Below are 12,285 nucleotides of genomic sequence, written 5' to 3' on the forward strand. Positions count from 1 at the left end.
AATCCTGAATCACCTGAGAAAAGATATACGAACTGTAATTGGTCCGAACCCGGCTGAGGGAGACTAATTGTGGAAAAGGGGCTCTGAGCCCGACTGAGGGGGATCCAGGCTGAATCCTGAATCACCAGAGAAAAGACATACAAACTGTAATTGGTCCGAACCTGCCTGAGGGAGACTAATTATGAAAAAGGGGATCTGAACCCAGCTAAGGGGGATCCACGCGGAAGAGTGAATCGCCCTACGTGAATACTTGGAAAGGAACCTTTCGTTTGTTTGAAACATCAGGGACGCTTGATGACCTAAGAGACTTGGGCATAGAAGGTCATGATGCTTGTATTGGAACTGGGTCCTCGTGCCGAAGAAGCCTAAGAATGTGCTATGCTCGAGTGAACCGTCTTGTCCCCTGCTGAAAATGTGGGGAAGGGAGGCCAACAACGTGATCATTCTGATTTATTATTTTGTGAACACTTCTTTCTTTTTCATGAAAATTACCCCACACTATTTGTAACTTAGCAGTAAGGATTGGCAATAGTTCTTTTAGTACAGGTGTTAGGCAAAGTTTGTATGCAGTACCCTCTGGGATCACTACATACAACTAGGACTACAGGTGTAAGCAAAACCAACCTTTGGTATAAGTCTGTACCACCCAGTTTTTGGTAGTGAGCTGAGCAGCCAGGCCTATCTCAAGAGTGAATGTGAGCTTTTAAGGGTGTTACACAGAGGTCTATAATTACAAGTATTCAGATAGACACTTATACTCAAGGTTTCTTGGTAAAACACTTCTTAATGTATTACATAGTCAGTTAGAAAACATTCACTAGAAGGAGGCAATCAATATCACACAGAAATATACTACAGTACTTTACACTATCAGGTTCTGAGACATTTAAACTACTTTAAAGTAAGAGCAAAATGAAATTCAGAGAATTTGAAGTCGGAGCAAAAAGGCATAAGTTAATAAAACAAATAATAGTGTTCTCTTCAACAGTGCAAATAGTTTGAGTTCACCAGAGGAGTTGATTCAATGCTATAAGTAGGCCAAAGTCAATGCACTAGTGTCTTGTATAGGTAAAAGCGGTTCTGGTATTTAAATGGAAAAGTCTTTGCCACGGTTCTCAGAAGTAGTTCACGGAAGAAAGATTTGTATGTCGGGTCACAAGCTGACTAGTCCTGCAAGTTGCCAAAGTTGTACGCACTTTCACAGTGAGAGGTAAGTTCTCTCGGTCAGGTTTTCACAGTACCTTAGAAGAAGAAAAAGATGCAGCTGAAGACTTCCGTTCCTGGCAGTTCCTGCAGATCTTGCTGTTCCTGAGCCTCATTCGTGGGGACAAGAGGGAGGACGTCAGGGGACTCCTGCACTGCACGGGGACTGGTCCCAAATCTGGCAAATTGGCAAATCTTCGATTCCGGTTGCTGTTCTTCAAGCACACAAGCTGGTGTCCTTCCCCCTGGTTAACCCTAACCAGTTCCGAGAATGGTATCCAGGTGGCTTACAAGTTGATTGGTCCTACCAACTCAAAGGAAGAAGTTGTCCTTGAAGGGATTCTCTGTCAAGGTGAATTTGGCGATTCGGACCTGCAGCAGGGCTCCATCGGGCAAACCAACGGTCCAGTACATGCAGGAGCCGTCCTCTTCCAGCTCGTCTTCGCTTCTTTCGTTCCAGTGGTCGACTATGCTTTCCAGTCCAAAAGACTCGCCTTTTAAACAGTTTTCTCCCATTCATTCCAGCCTAGCTGCCACTCACCCAGCAGGGTGGCTGTCCTTTCCGGACAGTCAGCCTGCCAATCACGCCAGAGTGCATTTGGGTCTCCTAGGAGACTAAGCACAGGGAGTTTCGGGCACCACCCTCACTTCCTACCCACCCCAGACACTCGGGCACCAGAGGCGGTCTTCAGTCCTGAAACCCGCCAAAGGCGTAGGAACAAAGGGACCAAACCTAGTTTAGCGTGCAATGACAAACACTAGAAGGACCTTTTCATAAAGAAATGGTGAAAAAAGAAGATCGGACCTATTTAAACAAAGAAGGCTCAGACGCCATCTTGAAAAACATGGCTCCTGTGATTTTTAGCTATCGGTGTTCGCGGTCGGGAAAAATCATGGTAGTTCGTTGTAAAACCACTGCCACCAGCCATTTCGATAGGAAAAGGGTATGATTTGACTGCTACATGAGTTTCTAGACCTAGAGGATACTAGGTAAACCCTCCAGCACTCTATTGTAAGATAGTGTATGCTGGATCTAGGAATTTTAAAAAGACTAGTAAAGTCAATTTAACTTTACATTCTCTGGGAAACAGTAGTTTATCCCAGAGAAGGTATTTAAACCTTCGGACAGCCTAAAAGGCTACCCTGTGTCACTGCACCGAGGGTGCTGTGTGACACACATGAAAAGATGATGCCTATGGAGTTGTCTAAAACTCCATAATCAAAGAACACACAAGAGTAAAACACACAGAAGAATACATGAAAGAGTGGGAAAAAAGGCTCACACTCTTTGCAGGTAAAATAATCAAGTCCTCAAAATCCAGCAAAGTTGCTGGGGGTCTTTAAGGTGAAGAGAATCAGCACATTTATGAGAATTCTCCCTAACAACAGGTCCTTTTATTTTAACGAGACTCCACTAGGGCCGCATTATTATTATTTGATGGTCGCAGCTTGCACCCACCTTAGATTTAGGTTTAGATAGGTGTTTATCACACCCTTGATAAAGTTCAATAAACACCCTTGAACTATGGTCACTTGTGTCTGTCTTACTTTGATACCATGCCTTCCTTACATAGTGCATTGATTAATAAGTCAACCCAGTGGATTAACTCCAACATTCTGGGCAGACCCATCGATCCACACTAATGGCCTGTAGAGTCCCGTCGGTTGGACGAACAAAAAAAAACAATGATGGGGATTGTGTTGTGGTGACCTTTAAGCACCCTAGCGTCACTAACTATGTGGTCGCCTCTAATTTAAGTCTCCCTAGTCCAAGCGCTGTGCATGGTTGATGCCGCTGAATTATTTATATCCTTGTGGAAGGGGGGGCATTGTTGCTCCAGAAGGGTCCAATTCGACACATCCCACACAGCTGTCTGAAGCATCCTCGATTGTCATACCTGCAGTTGCTCAGGTCTCTCGGGGGACTGGGGTCAACGAGAGGGGTCCCAGATGTAGAGTGGCCAAAGAACATAATTTAGTGTTCGCACCAAAACGGTTTGCCTGTGTCAGTGAAATGGATGACATCGAATGTCTTTCGCAGTCAAGTCTAAGTGCTTGCCATACCCCTGGGGCTCCCCACAGGTATTCCCACTGGTTCCCCAAATGTAATAACACAAGCTGAGCAAATGCCATTTCTGTCATGCAATGTGGCAGCAGTTAAAACAAGGCTACCATGCTTGGAGATGCATTCTCTATTTGAAGAGATAGACATAATTTTCCTGCAAGAGACATGGGGCCTCACTATGGGTCTGGCGGCAACCCTGCGGCCGGGAAGTCAGGCGTTGGCAATTTCATTATTCTCCATTCCCATGGAGTCGAACAGGACTCCATGGGAATGGGGACATGGGAGCATCGTCACTGTTAACAACGGTGCCAGTGCTCCCGTGGCAAGTCTGCCTATCGTGACCGCTGTGCCCAGCAGGCTCAGACCTGTCGGGCACAGTGGCTCCGGTAGGCAGACTTTGGTCTCAGAATGAAATCAATGTGGATGGTTATGTTTTGTATGTAGAGATGGCCCAAAGAAATAAGAGGGGACGGAACTATGTAGGTTTGTGCATTGTGGTTAAATCCAATTTGGAGAGTAAGCTGGTTGTATTGAAGTCCCCATCCTCTTTTATTTTGGTAGTCAGAATTCTTAGACCTGGTACGTATGATATGTTGGTTCTTACCTTTTATAACAGTCCGCACAGTCAATATGAGAACAACTGTTTACATGTTCTCGCTTCAATGTTAGAGGATTGTACCCCCAGATAACCTTGCAACATGTGTGCTTGGTGTTAGGGGGTCAATGCAAAGTTGAAAGGAGGGCCGGGTAACATGCTGTATGATTATATGGACAATGTGTTGCTGGGGATTCTTCCCCCAATTATGATGGATTTTGGACTATGTGCAGAAGGGCTGAGGTTATGGCACTACCTATATGACCGGGGGATGTGCACTGTAAACGTCCATTATGGTGCTGATATACCAGGCAGATTAACTTTTTATTCTGAGCTGGGTAGCTCCACCATTTATTATTTTTGTGCCCCAGTCACATTTTAGGGTGAAATGATGGGGTTTAAAGTGGTGGATATTATCTGCAGTGACCACTTTCCTATTAAGCTTGATAATGGATTTGTACACAAGGATGTTCACCCTGGGCAGGTCTATTTGCCAGAGGTGGCTTTGAATGCCCCTAGATTTAGGCTCAGGTGGAACTATGAACTATTAAGAAAGGCTATCCAATCCAGTTCACATGAACTGGAGAATTTGTTGTCTGGGACTAGGGAACAGAACTTTATCTCGAAAGAGATTGGGTCATTACTGTCCACTTTGTCTTGGGTGTTCTCCCATGCAGCAGGTAAAAGAATGGTATCACTGAACATTGGTTGGTTCGACTCTGAATGTACCAGAGCCAAGTCCCACCTACTCTCAATATTGAGAAGTCCTTTGGCCTCTAACAATTATTTTATCTGTGCAAGGACCCATTATAAGAAGGTCCGGGCCAGGAGGAAAAGGGTCATAGAAGATGAGGCATGGGACACGTGGGTTAGAGCATCTAAGGACAACGATGCAAAACTCTTTTGGGAAATTGCAAATCATGGTCCGCTTTATAAATGTAATCAGAAAGTCCCGGTCTCCAATGTATCAGATAAGGCTTGGTTGGAGCATGTTTCATCCTTATATAGTGTGCGCCGTGGGGAAGTGAATTGTAGCCCTGTAACCCTGGGCGTTATGGGGAATCTGGTGGAAGGGGACCGTGATGCAAGGATTGTATTTACGGTGGATGAAATAACCAAAGCCATTGGTTGTCAGCATATAGACCTGACAATGTTCTGGATGATTTGTTTGTTATGGCTCTGGATCTGTGGGACCCAGTACTGAGCCATGGGTTTAATGCTGTCTGTGCTTGGGGTGTGGAACCTCCATCCTTGTCTCGTGCCACCATCCAGCCAAAATACAAAAAGGGGCTACGGGAAGCTCCCATCTCATATAGGCCTATATCGTTAGTGGATTCTCTCTTTAACATTTTCGGAAGTGCTATTTTTGCTAGACTAGGGGAGAGGGTTACAGGGTTCTCTCATTGGTGCAGTTGGGATTCCGGCAGAGTCTGGGTATGGCCGGGCCTGGGTACGGCCGAGCAGTGCCTCAATCTTTATATGGTAAACACTCATTCTGTCTACATAAAGGAGGAGCCAATTTACTTCCCATTTATGAACTGAGCATAGCTTTTGACAAGGTCAATCGTGACAGGTTATGGGACATGCTTGGATCCATGAATTGTCCACCAGTTCTGGTGAGTCTCCTGGCCAGACTGCATGACTCAACACAGGCTTGTGTCAGGAGCGGTGCCAATGGGAGATGCACAGGCTTGTTTTCAGTTGAGTCAGGGGTGCGCCAGGGCTGTGTCCTGGCCCCCCTTCTCTTCTTTTTGCATATCAATGGTATGCATGAACAGCTATTGAGATCCTCGCCCAACATTCCAGGATGGGTGGCCAGTGTTTGCTGGTCTTGGTGTATGCGGATGGCACCTGGAGAGCTTTGCAGAGGCTCATTTCTGACCATGTTTGTTTTATGGACAGCTTGGATCTGGTGGTAAATGCTGAGAAGTCAGCTGTGATAGCCTGTTGTAGGGGGAGGTGCACTGTGAGATTTAGGGCAATGTATTGTAAGAGTGCTGTGATCCCCAGAGTTGACAATTTCGACTACTTAGGGGTCAGGTTCTCTTCTAACGGTGGCCCTATTCCCCATGTAAGCAAACAGGATGCCCGATTTAAGCAGGCAATGGGATGGGTCATCAGGTCTATGGGCATGTTTAGAGACAAACCAACTGATTTGCAGATGAAATTGTATAATGGTAAAGTGGCCTTGGTTGCTAGATTTTGGATGGAGCTGTGGGCATGCACCAATGTTAACTCCATCCAGGTAGAGGAGAATCGTTTCTTTAAGAAAATGCTGGGCTTGCTGTCCTCACCCCCGAATTTTGGTGCACGCTTAGAACTGGATTGTAGACTAATTGGTGATGTGATCTCTTTGTTTGCAGCCTGCTCTTCACTGGCTCAGGCTATGGGGTAAGGAGAAAGCAGCACTTACCCACAAGCTGATCAACTTTATGATTGCTAAAGGCATATGTGGAAAGGTTTAATGGCTGTGTTATATTAGGAAAAATAAATGACGAAATTCAACATCACACGTGTTCACTCCTCTTAATGTGGCGAAGTAAGACTGCCGACCAGCCACTTTTATGATTATTTTGGGTGAAAGAGAGAATGCACTGAAATGCGAAAACCCAAGAACAGATAGTTAATGACCATTAGGTCTCCTGGCATACAGAAGTATTTATTGCGGGCTAAGTCCCCAGTGGAGCGTGTCCTCATGACAAGGGCATGGTTTGACTGTTTTGCAACAGGCGGTGGTGGCAGCATGGTCTGGGGATGGTGCTAATCAGTCCTGCCCTCTGTGCGATGCCCCATATGAGGACCTTGCCCACCTGATATTTTTTTGCCCTGCGTATGCGAGAGTGAGAGGCTCTGTGCCATGACCTTTGTTTCTTGAACTGGGTTTTGCCCAGTATTGGCCTGTATTATGGGAGGAATCTCCACGTGTGGGATGGTCTCTTCTCACATATCTGAAATCAGCACTTTGGGCCTCGTTATAAGTTTGCCGGTCCAGAAACAAGGGTGCCTGTAAGCTCAACGGTACCCTTGTTTCTGGACCAGCAAACTACGTATCTGCCTGCTGTGGCTGCTGTGCCTGACAGGCCTGACTCTGCCGGGCGCAGCTGCTACGGTAGGCAGACCCTTCACGGAAGCACTGACACCGTTAACAACCGTGATAGTGCTTCTGAGTCCCCACTCCCATAGAGTCCTATAGACTCTATGGGAATGGGGACTTACATTTTACCGGCGCGTGACTTCCCTGGCCGCCGGACTTGGAATCTCCTGGTGTCACTGGGAAGTCAGGCGCCAGTAAAAATGTACTAGTCCGGCGGCATCCCGCTGGACCCGTGATGAGGCCCTTCATCCTAGAAAGCGTTTGCTTAGGAGTATGACATGATATGAGGATTTGTATGGCTGTTAAACATTTTATGATTTTATGAGGTGAGGATTTGTATTTCTCGTTATTTCCACTGACATGTATTTTATTTTAACTCAATGCACTGTTTTTTATGGAATGTTTTGCACATCTCTGAAATAAACATGATTATGATGATGAGGTAAATAAAAGTCCAAGACACCCAGAAGTGGTGACCCAGTCACACAGCGTCACCTGATCTAGATCTTCACATTTTGGAGGCGATATCATTACTTGCTAGCAACATTTCCATATTTCTCAGTTTGGATTTACCCCCTATGTGTATCTATTACACAGACAAATGTCCCATTGTAGAAGCCACTTATGGCTTAAAACACAGAATCACATTTACATTATGTAGCATGCTGCGGTATGACGTGTTTTGATCCGGCCTGTGTGATTAATGTCACCTTTAAAAAGTGCTAGCTTTTTAGCTAAAAGTGTTTTAGAAGCAAGGGCTGTGGTTAATCCCTTTACAGTCCAGGGGTGCACAACATGCGGCCCGTGGGCCAGTTGTGGCCCTTTAGGACATTATTTATGACCCTCCAAGTCGCATGAGTTTACTGATGAAGTGTTGCCTGGACTAAAGTCAGTCATTCACTAAGTCTGCCATGTTAGGTGTGTGAAGCTTCGGTAGTCCAGATTATGCCTTTGCATCTTGATACTTGGAGTTTTACTTCTATTTAAAAACAGGATTTCAGTCCCACAACACAAATCAAAGTGGTAACAGCATTAAAAGAGAGTGGGCCTCATTATAAGTTTTCCGGGGCGGGAACTACGGTACCGGTGAGCATGCCGTTACCGTAGTTAACGGACCAGCAAACTACGAGTTGTGCTCGCGGCTGTGCTCGCGGGCAGAAAGACACATGCGAGCACATCATGTCGGATGAACCGGCACCGTTATAAACGGTGCTGGTGCATCCGACCTCCCCATTCTCGTTCAACCCTATGGGGCCGAATGGGAATGGGGAGCATCTTTTTTCCGGCACCCGCAAATTGGCGGGTGCCAGGAAAAGAACTACACCGGCGCCAGCCACCGATGTCATAATGAGGCCCATTGTATCCTGTGTTACAGTGAAAACGTAATAAAACGTACACCTTAAAAAGCATTTTTTTAAACTCAAATTAACTCACTGATGCCCCTAATACCGACTCTTTCCCATGGATAGTTTGGCTCACCGTAAAGGACTATTCGGTCTTCCAGTAAAACCAGTTGTGCACCCCTGCTTTGCACTATAGGTTAGGAATGACAAATGCAAATGTGAGCGTGGTACTCCTGGACATTTGATGGCAATAACTGGTACATGATAGCACTACCTGCCGTATGATGTGAGTACCAGAGCATATCATGGCGATGCCTGACAGTTGGTGGTTCTGCCTGGGCACATGATGGCAGTGGCTGCCAAAGAGGTTAAGTACCTTATCATATGATGCCAAGTCGTGACCAAAACTGTTGGCTTTGGCAGTGCTTGCTATTGAGCGACTAGGACACTATGCTTGTATCATCATCAATGTGCACGTCAATAACGCATGCTGCCAAATCCATAACAGATGTGGCCAACATTGAGAAGACAATATTCTGCTCTTTGGTTTAGTCACATCATATCACCGAGATATGGCATCTCCAGTTCAAAGGTAAAAAGACCATCCAGGGAGCTCCGAATCCCTGCAGTAACTACAGCAAAGTAAAAAGTGCACACATCCACGCATGTGCCTGGGCATAGTTCTATTGATGGGTTGTCTGCAGGATGAACTCTCAATTAGAAACCATTCTTAAAATATTTTAGCGCAAAACCCTCCTGGATTACATGGTGTTTGGCTTGCACTTTTGTTTCATCAATTAGAAATAACATTTCTAGTGAACCTTTGCTTGGGAGAAATCAGGCTTGAGAGGGATCACCCACGTTCGGATCAGGAAACAGGTTTAAAACGAAGTGAAATCTATATCTAATATCTCAGGTTCTCAAAGGACACCTGCTCCACTTCCTATTACCTTGCCTGGTGTATTTGCCTTGAGGTCCTTTTCTGCCATTCCAAGGGCAGCCGCGAATGCAGTATTCAATGTCCAAGAACCATCAGCATTCTGCAGGGAAATGAGTCTGAGGACAGAGTCTGTTTTCTTCTCTTCATCACTTGAGACTAAGAATTAAGTAGGCAACACAGAAAGTGAGTGATTGGTGTAAGTCTTAGAAGGAAATAAGCTGAGATAGAAGCAGGGGGCAAATATGAAACACCATATGAGAGTGACCGATAAACAATTGCAGTGGTATACATAAAAGAGTCCCATGTTTCTTGAAGAATGACTCTCCAAACATTTATAAACATGCTAGAAAAGTTGATGTGCAGAGATATCAAAGTAACAGCATCGGCCAAGATTTCACATGAGAGCCAGTTACAGAAAATGTTTGCTCTTGCACAGTTGTTAGCGTTAGAGGAAAAACCCATCAAGTCCATCGGGGTTGCTATTTTCTTACAACCAAAAAGTGAAGAATGCAAAGGTACGACATAGTCATAATCACTGGCAGTTGCTCTACAAAGCCTTCGACTCCATTGTCCTGTAGCTCCTCATTAAAAGGGGCCATCCAGCACAGCAAAGCAAGGTTGCATCCTTTGCCCATGAACGCACAAGCACCCCGGAGATGTTCCTGCCTGACTGACCATTATCAGTGAAGTGTAGCTTGGAACCGAAGACACAGCAAGCCGACAACCTGTCTGGATATACCTGTGCAGAGGTAAGAACAAACGTGAATCCTGAGTTTACTTTGCAGGCATGACCGCAGCGTGCCGGATGGCGAAGCCGGCATGTTCTGAAAGCCAGTTACCAAGGCCAAAGGAAATTGTCTCTGCCGGTCTTCGCCGGGCAGGCCGTCCACCCGGAGAACCTTCCCTTCTACCCCATGTACGTCACAACTCGATCTCCAGTTTATTCCGTGAAGGTAAGCCCTGCCACCTATTCTCAGTGTGCACACAGGCCAGCCCTCGACACGTAGTGCGCCTTTGTACATCTAGCTCTATCTATGCCTCGTCTCTGCAGCTACCTAAGCCCGCTCTTTCCCTCCCACTGCTCATTCCCTGGGACTCATCTTGTCCCAGCTCTTCAGCGCGACTCGCAGTGCATACATGCACCCTGTTGCCCTCCGCTCCAGAACCACACGTCGATTCACGTCGCCAGTGTATTATCTACCCACGCCGCCTCACACACTTCCTATGTGCCTCAAAAAGTCTGGCTCTGTCAGCCATCCCTTACCTCCCATCACTCGCCCTACAAAGCCCCACTATCACGCACCTAACACCACTGGCAGCTCCCAGCGTCAAACTGCTGATACATCTAGACTTGCCATCACTGCGTATTGGATCCGCCTGCATTCACAACCTGACTGCGTAGACGCTACCTAGATGGGGGAACTACCCCATGCCTCTCCCTCACAGTGGCCTCACACGAGCTAGCCCAATAGACCATCACAGGGTTAACCTCCAACAACACACTCCTGCAGAGTGCATCCTGCACCTGGTTACTGAAGCCCATCCCACCGCCAGCCAGCATCCAGCCGCTAGCATGCACTCCAAGTACATACCGCAGTCCACTGCCCTGTTACCAGCAGTCCCTGACAGCCCAACAGCTTACTGTGGCGCTATTGCTAACACTAAACTACAACCTTTAGGGGAACGCTCCCTGCACCTGGCAAATCGATCTGTGACCCACACCATCGATTCTTATGCGCTGGCAACAAAGCTAGCCCACGCCATCCTCTGATGCCGCACAGCTCCCAATTCCCCACAACCACCTGAACCATTACCCGCATACCCAGTAACACCCCCCAATCACTCTCAGGGAACGGAAGCACCTCCGGCCCACACTGCGCAAGTAGAACCACTACGGTGTATGCTGCTCAACACCAGATCCTTGGTGGCCCATGCACACAACATATTAGACCTAATTTTCCTGAACAACCGCGACATCCTTGCCCTTACTGAACCCTGGCTGACCCCTTCAGCCGGCCCCTCCCTATCTATTGCCATCCCCTCAGGCTACGCTATAATAAGCTGTGATCGATCATCTAGAAAAGGGGGTGGAGTTGCCCTCATCTACAAGGACTCCCTCCCATTACACTCCATCAACTCTTTCATGCTCCCTAAATGCGAATCCATCTCAGCCAAACTGAACTGCTGACCTACTGCAACTATCACCCTTCACCTCATTTACCGACCCCCCGGTCCAATCTCAACCTTCAAGGATATGATATGATATGATGTGGCATTCATAACGCGCCTGTACACAAGTGTTTCTAGGCGTGACAAGACAAGGAGGAGGAAACAAGAGAGGACAAAATAACAATCTTACTAGGTCTTGTGACATTCAGATCTCACAAGTGTAGGGAAGAGGGAAGGGGAGAAGTGTCAGGGAGGAGGGGAATGGGGAAGAGCCGTTAACTCAAAAGTGCAGCCAGCGGGTGGCCCATAAGTGCAGAGAGAAGGGACTGCAGGGTTGCAGATACAGACCCTTAAGTGCTGGGGAGCCCAAGAGGCAGTGCGAACTGGATATGCAGGAGCCTGGGCCCGAGTTCAGAGGGTGACCTGGTGACCAGTGCGTGCAGCAGTCAGGTGCATCAGCAGGGGAGAGGAAGAGAGAAAGCGGATGCAAAAAGGAAGGTCTTGAGTTGCTTCCGAAACCGCAGGTGGTTCTGCTCAAGTTTGAGAGGGGCGGGGAGGCTGTTCCAGAGGGAGGCCCCCACCGAGGAGATAGATCTGCCCCAGTCTCTCTGCTTGGAGAAGCATCTGACCCTCAGAGAGTTGGAGGTGGATGAGCCGAGAGCTCGAGAAGGAAGATGTTTTGGAAGAGAAAGTTGGAGGTAGAGCGGTCCCAGGCCCCAGAAAGCCTTGTGGACAAAGCAGAGGGTCTTGAAGTTAATCCTTGCAACCACGGGGAGCCAGTGAAGAGATTTCAGAGCTGGAGAGATTCGATCCCTGGGCTTGATGCCAAGGACAAGTCTCGCAGTCCTGTTCTGGATAAATTGTAAAGGTTGAAGA

General features: G+C 47.1%; 1 protein-coding gene across 35 annotated transcripts in view; it reads right to left on the bottom strand.

Moving 5' to 3' along the window:
• LOC138491680 (von Willebrand factor A domain-containing protein 5A-like) overlaps nt 1-12,285 on the bottom strand; it is a 925,839-nt gene that overhangs the window by 34,395 nt on the left and 879,159 nt on the right. For all 35 annotated transcript variants that reach the window (XM_069618327.1, XM_069618326.1, XM_069618336.1 and 32 more), the window contains one exon: nt 9,251-9,396. In XM_069618327.1, coding sequence (XP_069474428.1) covers nt 9,251-9,396 — 146 coding nt within the window. The remainder of the gene's footprint in view (nt 1-9,250; nt 9,397-12,285) is intronic.

The sequence above is a fragment of the Ambystoma mexicanum genome, chromosome 10 (assembly GCF_040938575.1).
Source record: "Ambystoma mexicanum isolate Mex_15411 chromosome 10, UKY_AmexF1_1, whole genome shotgun sequence".
In the NCBI taxonomy this organism is placed as follows: Eukaryota; Metazoa; Chordata; class Amphibia; order Caudata; family Ambystomatidae; genus Ambystoma; species Ambystoma mexicanum.